Raw genomic sequence first — 15683 nt, 5'->3', positions numbered from 1 at the left:
CTGCATGCCAAACTTCAGCCCGATCCGTCAAGTGGTTTGGGGTGTGCGTTCATAGATCACTATGTCAGTCACCTTTCAGTTTTATATATTTATATTGTAAGAGATAAAATTTGTGCGGTTGCAGGTGTTAATCTATGGATCTACTGAACCGATTTTGAAAATTCTTTCACACATAGAAAGCTAGGTTATTTGCGAGTGTCATATACAATTTTATTACTCCGTGTTCTTTCGGGAGCAGGAACTACGTGGGTGAAACCGCGGGGCATCTATTCTATATGACTAATTAACATACTGTAAAAGGCAAATCTTACCTATATAAATGTATCTTGATTATTATATATGTAATTCATTTTGATAAAGATTTAAGTTTAGTTGTGTAAATAATGACGTAAACCTTAGTATCAGATTTAAATAATTTATTAAAGTACAAAAGGTACTATATCTGCAAAAACATAGAAGATAGATATATGCTGTCGCGACACTTTTTACCCGACTGCAAGAAGGGTTATGTTTTTCGCGCGTATCTTGTATGTATGTATGTATGTATGTATGTATGTAATATTCTTTATTACCTCATATCTGTTCGATTCCCACAACTGGAAAATATTTGTGTGATGAGCATGGGTGTTTTCCAGTGTCTGTGTGTATTTATACATTATATAAGTATTTATATGTAGTATATAAATGTATATGAATATTATAATATCAACTATCTTAGCACCCATAACACAAGCTACTCTGTATGCTTACTTTGGGGCTAAATAGTGATGTGTATTGTTTAAGTATATTTATTTATTTATCTTCCAAACTGAACGTACGTAAGTACGTACTTTACGTAATTAGGATATCGTTAGATTTGTCTCAATAACCCAAGTGTTCTTACATAGGTGAAACTAAAAAAAAAATAACAAGACGACTGTGAGACGCTATAGACTCGAGGTGAAAAAAAATTTTTATTCTAATATTGCAATATGGATATCAAATTCAAGAACTTTTTGTGAGGATTTTAAAATGGTATATCATGGCCATGTTTAAAAAAAATTACAATCAGAAAAACGTTATTTATTAGTTAGTATATATGCAAGGCGGATGACTAAAGGTGCGAGCAGGTTTGTTAAGTGAAGTTATAAAATAGACTAAATTAAATATATTGATTATAAAAATCGTCTAAGTGCGAGTCGGATTCGCCCACCGAGCGTTCCGTAGAATTTTTGAATATTTGCTTAACCTCGGTAGGACGTATAAATTATCGTACTTTGTAATAAACGTAATAAATAAATCCGAAATTAACCATCTATCGTAACTAAAAAGTGTGAAATAAATAAATTAGTTAAACAAATAAAAAAACCCGACTGCATAAAGTATGAAAAAACTGGAAAGGAAAAAATAAACAAGTTCAGTCCAGAAGTGTAGAAAGCATTTAGAAAACAGTCGGGACCTATTAAATAATGTAGAAGAAAATTATTCTATCCAATATCTAAGGACCCGACTGTTTCTTTTCTAATTGCTTTCTACACTTCTGGACTGAGCTTGTTTTTTTTCTTTTCGGTTTTTTTATACTTTATGCAGTCGGGTTTTTTTATTTGTTTAATTAATTTATTGTAGAAGATGATACGTTCTGCAAAGTCGTAGTATATTATTTTATTCTAACCAGAGATGTACAAAATGGTTTTAAAAATCATTTAAATACAAAATGCAAAATACTTTTCAGATTTACTATTTGAAATGCAAAATACCAAATAGGTTTGCGTTTTGTATTTCAAATGCTAAATGCAAAATAGGTATTTTCAAAATAAAATACCTTTTGACCAAATCACAGATAATTTATATTTTAACTACTCTTGCTCAAAAACATTGTCATATTACCACTCCACAGCGGGGCTAAACAAGCATTTCAGTGTTTACCTCATACTCATTATTCAACGTCACTGTAGTCGGAAATTAAGTTACCGGGTAAAAGCATCTCCCCGAAACATCCAAAGTTACATAGCATTAGCATTTTGTACCTACATTTTAATTTTCAAATAAAATAAAACATTGAATACTGTACCGAGTTATTTTATTTTCTCGCAATCGTAGTGAAAAGTATTGTGTAACACGCGGGGCTAAACCCATTATAAACTCGGTTTCTATTTAGGCGGCACTCGCCTTACGGCTTGTGCCCTAAAAATACCTCGTTTAAAATGGGTTTTTAGCCCCTTGTATAACAATCTAATATTATTTTAGGTATTTATCATGAGAAATAGAGACTCAGTGCCGAGCCGAACAAAAACGTCTAATAACAAAGCCATAGATAATATAATCAAAACATAAGGCACGTACTCTGACCGTCGAAGAAAACAATAGAAAACAAAATGAGTGTTTACAAAAACAATTTAAATGTCTAAATAACCTAATACATTAGTACCTAACATAAAATATTAAATGGCGATTTCTGCCAATTTACTGTAAACTTCGTTCCAATAAAAAGGCTAGTCTATCAGAAGACCACAGTCTAAAGTACGACTACAAAAAATGAAGCCCTGAAATAGGGCTCGGGTCTAAAAAAGGGCTCGAGTCTTTTTTTCGACTCGAGTCTTTATAAAAGGCTTTCAATTCGCCGAGCCCTAAAAAAGACTCTGACTTCTCAACATTAGGGTTCTAATCTCTAAGAACACTACCTGAGACCTACTCGTGGGCAGTGGGCAATGGTAGGCTTGGAAATAAAAACCATCAGATGGAAAGCAAAAATTTATATTCTTTACATTTCAGACTTTCACCTAAACTGTAGAAGTACTTTAACATTGGTACATACAATCTTAATTGTTATTTATTGCATTAGGAAACAGTAGGTACACAGTACACAGCGAGCGGGTATGGTACAGCTCTCAGCACCGCAGGTACAGGCAGGTACAGGCAGGTACATTGCGTAACGAAACTTTACAACGAACGAGTCTATAAACATTCCAAATATATTTATTAGCTAAAGAAGGCTCAACGATGAATATCGGAAATACAAACGACGCTATAAATTCATATAGGTAAGTGGGTATATCTAACGGGTAAATTTACATCTCAAAAATGATAGGCATCTCTTTCGAGACGCGTCGTAGAAGATAATGTTCCAACGCCGTCAAAGTTCGAGCTCGCGTCGAGCGGCCGGCGTCAGTGCGGCTCCAGCGGCTCCAGGTCCAGGTCGGCGGTGAAGGGCGGGCCTTGCGCGGCGGAGCACGCGGGCGCCAGCAGCGGCCGCTCGTCGTCGGGCGGCGCGGGCGCGTGCGCGTGGCACTCGCAGCGGCAGCGCTCGGGCGGCACGTAGCTGAACAGCACGGCGTCGCGCGCCGCCGGCAGCGTCTGGATGCGCTTGGCCTGCTTGCGCCGCTCCGGCACCTCGGAGAAGTCCACCCACGCGCCCGCGTCGCCGCCGCTGCGCGAGCGCGCGCGCTCCGGCCGCGGCGCGGGCGCGGGCGACGCGGCGGACGCGGCGGACGCGGCCCGCGCGCGCCGCGGCAGGCGGATGTGCAGGCGCTCGGCCGGCGGCGGCGGCGCGCGCGCGGGCGGCGGCGGCAGCGGGCCCAGCGCGCCGCGCGCCGCCCGCGGCCGCTGCAGCGCCGCCACGCGCACGCCGCCGCGCTCGCGCACCGGCACCATGGGCAGCGCCAGCGAGCGCTCCAGCGGCAGCGTGGTGGGCACGTACGGCAGCTCCTCGAATGACTCCTGCACCACGAGCCCGCGCCGCTCCGCCTCGCTGCCGCGCGGCGCGTCCGAGCCGGCGTCCGAGCCCGACGAGTCGCGCGCGTCCGGCGCCGGACTCGGCTCGCGCGACTCGGCGCGCGGCTCCTCGCTCTCCGGGAAGCTCGGGGTGGACTCGGACATCTCGCTGGTGACGCTCGGCGTCTTGGTGATGCTGAGCTGCGTGCTGAACACCTGCTCCGCGCTGCCGACGTGAGTCGTGAACACCAGGCGCTCCCTGCGCGGCCGTTCCGCTCGTCCGTCGGCGGCTGCCTCCACGGGCGGCTCCGCGGGCGGCTCCGTGGGAGCTTCCGCCGGCGAGACCTCCGCCGGCGCGGCGGCGGCCGGAGCGGGCGCGGCGGCGGCCGGAGCGGGCGCGGCGGCGGCCGGAGTGGGCGCGGAGCGCGTGGCGGCGACCGGTGAGCCCGGGGCGGTGCCCGCGGCCGTCTCCGTGGGCGAGCGCAGAGGAATGATGACGCTGCCGTCGGGCAACACGGCGCGAGCGAGCGGGGCAGGCGCGGCGGCGGGCGCGGCGGCGGGAGCGGACGCGGGCTCGGGCTCGGGCGGGCGCGGCTCGTCGGGCGGCGTGCGCAGCGGGATGTGGATGACGCCGTCGTGCGCGTCCTCGTAGTACTTGAGCCGCGGCGCGCGCTCGGGCGGCGGGAAGGGCCGCGGCGGCTGCGCGGGGGGGGACGCGTCGCGCGAGCCGCCCGCCGGGGACGCGCGGCGCGGCGTCTTGAACAGCGCCAGCACGGAGCCCTTGATCTTGCCGGCGGCGGCGGCGCGCTCCCGGCTGCCGCTACGCGCGCGCCCCTCGCCCACGCTCCGCTTGCGACGCAGCTCGCCCGGCGACTCGGGCGACGCGATCGTCTCGCGCGACTTGAACAGCGAGCAGAAGGAGGACTTGCGCGACACGGGCGCGCCGGCGGGCGACGGCGTGCGACTGTCGCGCGGCCGGCGCGGCGCCTGCGGGCCGGCGGGCGCGGCCAGCTCCAGCGTGGCGGGCTTGCGCGCCGGCTCGGCGTCGGCGGCGGGCTCGTCGGCGCCGTCGTCGTCGTCGTCGTCGTATTCGTGATCCGGCTTGAGCCTGATGCGCACTACGTCACCGCGCGCGTGCAGCGGCGCGGGCTCGATGCGGGCGCGGCGCTGCTCGGCGCGCGCGCGGTTCCTGCTCTCCTTGGCCCGCTTGTCGTCGTCGGGCGCGGCGGGCGCGGCGGGCGCGGCGGGGGCGGCGGGGGCGGCGGGCGACGCGAGCCGCGGCGCGCTGGCCGGCCGCGCGCGCTCCAGCGTCACCTCGGTGCGCACCTCGCGCCGGTCGCGCGCGTCCACGGGCGGCGCAGGCGCGGGAGCGGGAGCCGGCACGGGCGTGAGCACGGGAGCGGGCACAGGAGCGGGCGCGGGGGCGGGTGCGGGGGCGAGCTGCGCCAGCTCCAGCAGACGCTCCTCGACGGCTGCGGCGCACACGTCGGGGTCGGTCTCGATGGGCTTGGGCCCGCAGAAGGACGTCTCGAGCAGCATGCGGTGCGGCGAAGGCGAGCGCGAGGCGCCCGACGCCACGGACAGGCGGCCGAGCGCCGACAGCGCCGAGTGCGCCGAGCACTGTGAGCCCACGCTCGACAGGCGGCTGGTGCGGCCCGACACGCCCAGCAGCGCCGCCTCCGAGCCCTGGCTGTCCTTGCGCGAGTGGCGGCGCTCGAGCGGCGCGGCGCGCGGCTCGGCGCGCGGCTCGACGCGCGGCTCGGCGCGCTGCTCGGCGCGCGGTGCGGGCCCGGGCGCGCCCTCCAGAAAGGCCAGCTCCTCAGTGGAGGAGCGGAGGTCGAGCGCGCCGTCCTCGCGGAAGCCGAGCGCGAGGCGCGCGCCCGCCTCCTCGCCCACGTCCTCGCCCGCGTCCGCGCCCGCGAACAGCGCCAGCTCGGGCGAGCTGTCGCGCGAGTCGTGGTGGCTGGAGCTGGAGGCGCGCGAGATGTCGATGCGCGGCGCGAGCGCGGGCGAGGAGTGCGAGCGCGCGCGCTGCTCGGGCGGCGCCAGCGAGTCCTCGCGCACGGCGGGCAGCGGCTGGCGCAGCTTGCCCTCGGGGCTGGACTCGTCGGAGTAGTCGTGGTCGAAGGAGGCGATGGGCGCGGGCCCGCGGCGCGGCCGGCGCTCGGCGCCGCTGGCCGCCATGCGCCCGCCGCCGGCGCCCGCTCACATGGGCGCCACCTGCACACACGTCGCGTCACGACTAGATACCTACCGTCTATTATATAGATAGAACCATAGGTCTTGCCACCATTCCACGTGGGCATGATATTTTGTATAGTTATTATGGTAAGTTAGCTTGTTTTCCTTATTATATTTGTAAAAAGAAAACCTCTTTAATATTATTTCTTTTTGGTAATTTACTTTTTTTTCATGTCATTGTCACATTTTAAATATTCGATATATTATTATTGACTTAACAGCAAAATATTAAAATTTTTATTAAAATATAAAGTAGGTAAATGTAAATAATGGCCTCAGAATACAGAAAAACACCAGAAGCCACGTTTAGATGTCATTATATAGCGCGCAGTGTGTCCAAAAATTGTAGCAACATCCCGCACTCTTCGCACTTCCCACCCGGGTAATGTTGCTAGTACATGACGATTTTTCCCTATTTTGTGGTAAAAGTTTATAATGTTAGAAGGAAAACAATAAGTGTATAGTTCATCACATTAAATGTTAACTTATATGGTAAATTAACGGCCTCCGTAGCGCAGTGGTATGCGCGGTGGATTTAATGAGGGAGGTCCTGGGTTCGATCCGTGGCTGAGTCGATTGAGGTTTACTTAATTGGTCCAGGTCTAGCTGGTGGGAGGCTTCAGCCGTGGCTAGTTACCACCCTACCGACAAAGACGTACCGCCAAGCGATTTAGCGTTCCGGTACGATGTCATGTAGAAACCGATAGGAGCGTGGATTTTCATCCTCCTCCTAACAAGTTAGCCCGCTTCCATCTTAGATTACATCATCACTTACCATCAGGTGAGATTGTAGTCAAGGGCTAACTTGTAAAGTATAAAAAAAAAAACTTGTTGGTTGTTAAGAGGCAGCAAGAAAATGAACTCTTGCTTGGAAAATTAATATAATTATTATTTATTATACCTTTTTTCCAAAATTGAATGACAACCGCTTAATGTTACTGCCCAAATTTAATAAATTTATTTAGGTATTATAGGACCGATTTTTTTAAATAGATATTTTAGTATCGCTTATTAATCATAAAATAAAATATGCAGTAGAAATTTAATAATTAAGTCTCATATTACTATTTCACATGAAGGTAATCTGGTCAAAGCTGAAAAAGAAAAAGTACCTATCAAAATACTTGGACCTCACAAGATTACAGCCAGATTGTAAAATGTTGAGACAACTGTTATTGTTTCGATAGTCCTTTCAGACAATGGTCTTATAGAGAAACGCTTGACCAACATCTTAAGCAGTATTCGCTTAACAGCTGGTTATAGGGTCGGATACAGAAAGCAGTGACTCTTGAGACGGCGCGAATTGCGAGGAGGTTGGACACGATGGAACCCTGACCACTGGTTGCTTGGGCACTCTGATGTCCCGCAGCGGGAGATTTTTTTTATAAATTTTTAATAGTATTTTGTATTTTTTTAACATTTAAAAAAAATCAAGACAAGGACAAATAAATAATAGATATAATATGACGGTTATTATAATACTTATCAACTAACAAACTAAAGAAATACATATTTACATTAATAATTTTATATATTCCATATAATTATATAAAATTATTATTATAAATATGTATTTCAATCGCGTGCACAGTTATTATTATCTCGTCTTATTTCTCTAATCTTTATGTCTCTTAAAATTCATGCATAAATAAGGCCATATAATTGGTTTAATATCTTATAAGAATGTGTTTGTAGATAAAAATATTTTATTTAATCACTCCTCTTGCTCAAACAAACAAGCAAACAAGTAGGTACACAAAAAAACAAAAGACCAAAAAACGAAAACAAACAAATGTGCAAACAAACACACAAACAGGTAAGAACGAACGAACTTATTATAATATAGCACGCCATTGTTATTTGTAAAATTTTAAAGCTTTAAGATTATTTTGCACTTTCTTTATCTGCGCTGATTACCGCAATTTTATTTAAACTTACTTGCCGGAACCTATGCCTACCTATTTAGTTGATTAATATTTTACTTAAATGATAAATCCTTGAATAGAAATTAAAAGTAGGGAAAATCAAAACCATTACATTGGCAACACTTACAAAATGGAGGCATCGGTTTCTGTGACAACGAAATTTACGTAAAATTATTCATTATTATATCATAACAATATTTATATGTGCTACTTAAACATGAAATGTGATCCCATACAGTTTCTTTTTATTATCAACGGCATTTTTACACGAAGAAATGGCACAAGACGGCTTAATTTAATTTAATTTGTCACCTGTAAAGCACGTCAAACAACACGACAAACACAGAGCGATCGCTTGGTAGTGTACTAACTCATAAAATGAGTAGTTTAAATGGCTTCACTCCTTTGCGCTATCACCCCTTCTGGTGTTTTTAATACAGAAAAACACCAGAAGGGGTGATAGCGCAAAGGAGTGAAGCCATTAAAAATGCCGTTGGTAATAAAAAGAAACTGTATGGGATCCCATTTCATGTGTAAGTAGCACATATAAATATTGTTATGATATAATAATGAATAATTTTACGTAAATTTCGTTGTCACAGAAACCGATGCCTCCATTTTGTAAGTGTTGCCAATGTAATGGTTTTGATTTTCCCTACTTTTAATTTCTATTCAAGGATTTATCATTTAAGTAAAATATTAATCAACTAAATAGGTAGGCATAGGTTCCGGCAAGTAAGTTGAAATAAAATTGCGGTAATCAGCGCAGATAAAGAAAGTGCAAAATAATCTTAAAGCTTTAAAATTTTACAAATAACAATGGCGTACTATATTATAATAAGTTCGTTCGTTCTTACCTGTTTGTGTGTTTGTTTGCACATATGTTTGTTTTCGTTTTTTGGTCTTTTGTTTTTTTGTGTACCTACTTGTTTGCTTGTTTGTTTGAGCAAGAGGAGTGATTAAATAAAATATTTTTATCTTCAAACACATTCTTATAAGATATTAAACCAATTATATGGCCTTATTTATACATGAATTTTAAGAGACATAAAGATTAGAGAAATAAGACGAGATAATAATAACTGTGCACACGATTGAAATACATATTTATAATAATAATTTTATATAATTATATGGAATATATAAAATTATTATTGTAAATATGTATTTCTTTAGTTTGTTAGTTGATAAGTATTATAATAACCGTCATATTATATCTATTATTTATTTGTCCTTGTCTTGATTTTTTTTAAATGTTAAAAAAATACAAAATACTATTAAAAATTTACAAAAAAAATCTCCCGCTGCGGGACATCAGAGTGCCCAAGCAACCAGTGGTCAGGGTTCCATCGTGTCCAACCTCCTCGCAATTCGCGCCGTCTCAAGAGTCACTGCTTTCTGTATCCGACCCTATAACCAGCTGTTAAGCGAATACTGCTTAAGATGTTGGTCAAGCGTTTCTCTATAAGACCATTGTCTGAAAGGACTGTCGAAACAATAATAGTTGTCTCAACATTTTACAATCTGGCTGTAATCTCGTGAGGTCCAAGTATTTATTTATTTATTATTTTAATTCTTTATTGCACACAAATAAGATACAAAAAAGAGAAGAGAAAATAAAAATAAAAAAGTAAGATGCGCAAAGGCGGTCTTATCGCTAAAAGCGATCTCCTCCAGACAACCTTAAATAAAATTTTTAAAGAAAGGAAAGCGGATAGTGCAATATAACATACTTATAATATAAGTATTTTGATAGGTACTTTTTCTTTTTCAGCTTTGACCAGATTACCTTCATGTGAAATAGTAATATGACACTTAATTATTAAATTTCTACTGCATATTTTATTTTATGATTAATAAGCGATACTAAAATATCTATTTAAAAAAATCGGTCCTATAATACCTAAATAAATTTATTAAATTTGGGCAGTAACATTAAGCGGTTGTCATTCAATTTTGCAAAAAAGGTATAATAAATAATAATTATATTAATTTTCCAAGCAAGAGTTCATTTTCTTGCTGACTCTTAGCAATCACTAAAAAACCGGTCCCACTGTTTTTTTTTTTTTATTCTTTACAAGTTAGCCCTTGACTACAATCTCACCTGATGTTAAGTGATGATGTAATCTAAGATGGAAGCGGGCTAACTTGTTAGGAGGAGGATGAAAATCCACGCTCCTATCGGTTTCTACACGACATCGTACCGGAACGCTAAATCGCTTGGCGGTAAGTCTTTGTCGGTAGGGTGGTAACTAGCCACGGCCGAAGCCTCCCACCAGCTAGACCTGGACCAATTAAGTAAACCTCAATCGGCCCAGCCGGGGATCGAACCCAGGACCTCCCTCATTAAATCCACCACGCATACCACTGCGCTACGGAGGCCGTCAATTTACCATATAAGTTAACATTTAATGTGATGAACTATACAGTTATACACTTATTGTTTTCCTTCTAACATTATAAACTTTTACCACAAAATAGGGAAAAATCGTCATGTACTAGCAACATTACGCGGGTGGGAAGTGCGAAGAGTGCGGGATGTTGCTACAATTTTTGGACACACTGCGCGCTATATAATGACATCTAAACGTGGCTTCTGGTGTTTTTGTGTATTCTGAGATTATATTATTGTCACTTATTTCAAGTCAAGTGAAAAAAAGAACTGTGAATTCTGAAAATAATGAAAAATACACACAAAGAAAGCACTTTTAATTAATCTTAAAAGTAGGGATAAATGGCAATAGATATATTAATCTAGGATCAAATCTATTTAAATTTTAAATTTCAACCAAATCGGTTCAGTAGCTACAACAAGGATTAACAAATATACCTAGATAAACACTAACACACAAACTTTCGCCTCTAGAATATTAGTGTGATTTAAACCGACAGGTGAAAGGTGATTAAATCATCACTCCGCTTTAGCATTCGTGTTGTCGTCTCGCTCGGGTGTAGGCTCTGACTGGGTGAGTGAACGAGTGAGTGAGTGAGTGAACCGGTCAACTGTTGCAACGTTTCAGCAATGATTTCTGATTGTCGATAAGGAATGATTGATTGCAGACTGCTCATTAGGTAGCTGATGAACGAGCCCGCACGGCGCCCTTCACCTTGCCGAGTGCCGACGCGAGCTGGAGTCGCGCTGACAGCGGCCAGCACGGCCTCACATGGGGGGCGCGCGCCCGGGGCTGAGTCCGCCGCCCGGGCACAGACTCGCAGCTAACGATCAATGCGATGTCATACTCGTGCGTGAGGCTGATGCTCAGGATCGGACTCGTCTCTCCGCCGACGTCCCGTCAGTCAACATCGCGGGCAGTCGACAATTCGGCACGGGAGTCGTGGTACGCGTGCACTCGCGCAAACGTCGTACAGGTACGCGGCGAGGCGGCGAGGCGGCGAGGCGCGCGAGCCGGGCGGAGGGCGGCGGCGAGTGGCGCGGGCGGGCGGCGCGCCTGCGCGGGCGGGCGGCGTGCTCGGTACGCGGAAGTGCTCGCAATCGATACGCGCTGTCACGACACGCATCGACATCGCCGCCCGCCATTCCCGCCGGCGCCCGATGTCCGCCGCTCGTGACTCACTGATAACTGGATTACTTAACAACTTAAATATGTATAACCGATGGTAGCCGCGCAACGGAGCGACGCCGATATGAACCTTCTTTAATTTATAACCCAATAATAGAGGAATTGAAATGAGTAGGTTAAGGTCACAGGCGGATAGCATCAATCGTCCAATGAGTACATAGTAAAAGTTCACCAGCAAAGAACTTCATTTTGTAATAAGGTTTAGTTTAGCATTACAGTTGCAGCAACAGAGCGAGGGGCGAAGTGGCCTATGGTCGAGTAATTAGATGAGCGACCTGGCGGCTGACATCAATAACCGATACCCACTCGTACCTGCGCCGCCGACCCAGTTCCGCCTGCGACCCGCGACGAGAGCGGGCAGGGGGGGCGTGGGGGGACAACTAACTCGATCAACTAATAAATTGTGATGTCTCTCTGTTTCGTTGTCACTGATAGTAGGTAAATCTCACTGAGTATAGAGGTTTCTTGAGCAGCAACTAGAACTAACTTCTAGAACTAACTTGTGTACCTACTCATATTTTTTATGGTTTTGATATCTTTCGAAAGAATTAAATAATTCAAAAAGTTAACTAAAGGTATCGAGCAGTCTTGAATCTGAAGTAATTTAAATAATAAAAGATATAATACCAAGAGCCTTTTCTAACGGCGACATTTCCATTATTTTTTAAAATAAAAGAACACTTTTTGTGTAATAACATAAAATTGTAAATTTAAAAAAACCCATGGTCATGAAATTATTAATTACACTCTCGATCAAGTCGTCAATATTCTCTTTCAATGCGCTTTCATTTGAGACCCCATTCGAGTTATTTGCAGACATTCGGTTGTTCTTCCCCACTTTTATGCCCACAACTTTTAATCGGCTCAACCGATTTTCATTTCAACATATCTCGTTAACCTTGCCCTTAACCTTATGCGTTATAACTGGAATAATCGTTCCATGTTAATCGTTCCATTGCAACAAATGTCTTTCCGCATGAATGGAAAACCGCTATAGTTAGACCAATTCCAAAAAAACAAATGTAACTTCACTTACGGACTTACGTCCCATCAGTCTTCTTCCCTGTCTTTCTAAGATATTTTAAAGGGTTGTATCTATGTTCTAAACAGTTGGCATTGTAGAAAGGCATAACAATTAACATCTTACCTGATAGACAATCTGGCTTTAGGGAATACCGTGGTACTGCCACTGGTTTACAATCCAAAACCTTGCAGTGGTTCGATAGTTATCTGTCGGAACGGTCACAGTTGGTGCAGCTACGTGACTCTAATGGGCTGTGCGTTAATTCGACACGCAAACCTGTTACAAACGGTGTACCACAAGGATCTACTCTAGGTCCTCTTTTGTTCACTATTTATACGGCAGATATAATGAACAGTATACAAACCTACACAAATATACACATCTTTTAACTCTGGTAATGTTTTACAGGGTATAACTGCAATGAATGCAGACTTGGACAGCATTGCAGACTGGGCTGATTCAAATCAACTTCTCTGAAACTCAAATAAGACCAAATACAAGATTCTTGGAACTCGGAGAAGTATCGAGAAACTCACAATGCTCCCCCAGTTTGTATTAGGGGCGAAGTTCTAGAACGTACGGCTGAAATTAAGAACTTGGTCGTTCTTACTGACAGTGACCTTCGGTTCGAACTCTTTTTCCGTCCGAACTTGTTTTCAAGCTAAAAATTTTATACCGCGTGCGACATAGAGTACGACTTAAGGTTTGCGAGACTTTCATATTATCAAAGTTAACTTACGCCGATGCACTGTCTGGTGCTCGACTATGGCCCGCACTCACCGATTAGTGCAGCGAATACAAAACGCCATGCTATCCATTTTGGTACCACACATCATTTTTTAGATTTATTTAATTATCTTTAAATTGTTATTTTTCTATATTTTTAAAATTTTTAGATTAAAATATCAATGTCATCGTCATCAACTCATATTCGGCTCACTGCTGAGCTCGAGTATCCTCTCAGAATGAGAAGAGTTAGGCCAAAAGTCAACCACGCTGGTCCAATGCGGCAGACTTCACACACGCAGAGAATTAAGAAAATTCTCTGTTATGCAGGTTTCCTTACGATGTTTTTCCTTCACCGTTTGAGACACGTGATATTTAATTTTTTTTGCATTTCAAGAATGTATTTTATTATTATTATTTTTATTTATTATTCAACAAACAACACATTGAATTTAAGCCTAATCATAGTGCAACACAAACCACAGTTGGTTTTACTGTGCACTGGTTATTATTGCATAATACAATATTTAGGAACAAACAGAACATTATTAACAAACAGAAGAGGATAAATAAACAGATTAACAAACAGAAGAGGATAAATACCAAGATAATAATCAAATAGGGTAGTTAAATAAAAGTGTGAGTGAACCGGTGCTGCGACGCTACACAGGCTGTCCCAAAAAATAATTCTTTAGTTTCCGCTTATGTACGTTCGTGAGTATATTGGTATCTTTTAGAAGATTCTTTACCGCATCCGGAAAATCGTTAAAGATTGTTGGAACAATATATTCCAGCCTTCTCTTACCATACCCATTTATGATCGGTACATACAATTTACATTTTTTTGAACTTCTTAGTTGTTTATTGTATGTAATTTCCTTCAGTTTAGGTTTTATTTGAAGGTACTGCTCTGTTATTATGGAATATTTTGTTTTTACATCAATTGGCATTAATTCAAGAGGTGCATGCCGCGGACCGGTTCAAACCCACACCCTCCGGTATCGGAGGCGGAGATCATATCCACTGGGCTATCACGGCTCTAAGTACCAATGAATTATGATACAATTTTTACAAATACTGTTTTATTTATTTTGTAGAAGAAGCCGGACAAGTGCGTGCCGAGTGTTCCGAACGTTGGTAATCTATCGTGTTGTTGAAAAGTGACCGGAAGTTGTACCTAATTATATAATTTTCATTCTCTAAACCTAAAAAAACAAAACTTAACAATAATTTTGATTTTGATGATAGGTTTTATAAGAATAAGCATGGTATATGGTAGGCACAACATATTGAAAGATTTACCACATTAGTGATCATTACCATCATTTCCACAGATCGTGAACTCGTACAAGTTATCCTGTGATCTAACTCCAAATATATATTTAATTATAAAATATATTTGAAATCATCTTATCTAGATAATTCATTTGATATGTCACACGATGCGGTTTGATTTTATTTTATAATTTTCCATGTTACCCCCAAAAGTGGCCTTTATTTCAAAAAAAATTCAGAGTTTCAATGTTTTTAAAAATCTTCAAGTAAAAAGCTAATTTCTGTATTTTTTTTAAATTTTACATACAGTAGTTTCGGAGAAAATTGCCATGATAATTTGTCGACTATTTGTTTATATAACTTGAAAGCAATTTTTTTTATTCCAATTTTTTTTTTTAAATCCTCTTATCAAGACCTTTCATTTTATGTGGCACACGACTTTTTTTCAACTTTCCAACTTACCCATATTCAAATTCACCTATCACGTATTACATCACTGCGTTTGGGTCACAAGAATTGATATGTGTACCAACAACTACATTCGGAGAAAACAGACAGACATTAAATTGTGCGCCAGTGATATGATGATGATGATGATGATGATGATGATGATGATGATGATGATATAATAAGGGCTACGTTTATGTAGGTACTACGTACGTTCGGAACCCTAATAAATACATTCCTGTAAAAAAATGTATAAAACTGAAGTGTACGACCATTTTAAAAACTTGTAAAGCTATCGAGATTTATAAATTGGTATAAAACTTGTGCCCACTCTGTTGTAGTTACTGGTAAAAATGGGAGGGCATTGCCTCATGCAATGCCCTGCCATTTTCTGAATTTCCAATATAAGAAAAAAAATTAAAGTGTCCACATACCAACCTTTGTCTTCAAAATGCATTACCTGGTTACTTGCCTAAATTGAGGTACTAACTGAACAAGTCACCACCGGGCCGACGGCGCAGACTCCGTGCAGTGATATCTATCTGTAGACACGGGGCTGATTGCAGCTTCTGTGACAAGGACACGTTTAGAGTAGTTCTGGTCAGCCCACTCTGCTCCGTGCACCGAGCTAGGCGCTGGCTCCGTAGCGCATTGGTGTAGTGGCGTGGTGTCCGGCAAGCTTTTGACACAAGTACTTGTGTTGACAGACAGCGCATGGTATGTGTCTGCCTGAAGGAACCGCTGCCTCCGCAAGGAAACGAAATTTCAACTTTC

At 43.8% G+C, this 15683-nt stretch overlaps 1 protein-coding gene across 2 annotated transcripts; it reads right to left on the bottom strand.

Moving 5' to 3' along the window:
- Positions 1 to 2717: 2717 nt before the first annotated feature.
- LOC128198882 (proline-rich protein 36-like) lies at positions 2718 to 15654 on the bottom strand. Of its 2 annotated transcripts, none has more exons than XM_052886355.1 (2): positions 7984 to 15654; positions 2718 to 5910 (listed from the first exon to the last, which is right to left on the bottom strand). In XM_052886355.1, the coding sequence occupies exon 2, from the start codon at positions 5872 to 5874 to the stop codon at positions 3145 to 3147; it is 2730 nt and encodes a 909-aa protein (XP_052742315.1). In that variant the 5' UTR covers positions 5875 to 5910; positions 7984 to 15654; the 3' UTR covers positions 2718 to 3144. The 2 variants fall into 2 exon arrangements, with proteins under 2 accessions (XP_052742315.1, XP_052742314.1); XM_052886354.1 differs by having other exon boundaries at positions 10964 to 15654.
- Between the last annotated feature and the right edge of the window lie 29 nt (positions 15655 to 15683).

Source organism: Bicyclus anynana, chromosome 16 (assembly GCF_947172395.1).
Source record: "Bicyclus anynana chromosome 16, ilBicAnyn1.1, whole genome shotgun sequence".
Lineage (NCBI taxonomy): Eukaryota > Metazoa > Arthropoda > Insecta > Lepidoptera > Nymphalidae > Bicyclus > Bicyclus anynana.
The sequence above is the reverse complement of the archived record's forward strand: the minus strand, read 5'-3'. Positions and strand labels throughout refer to the sequence as shown.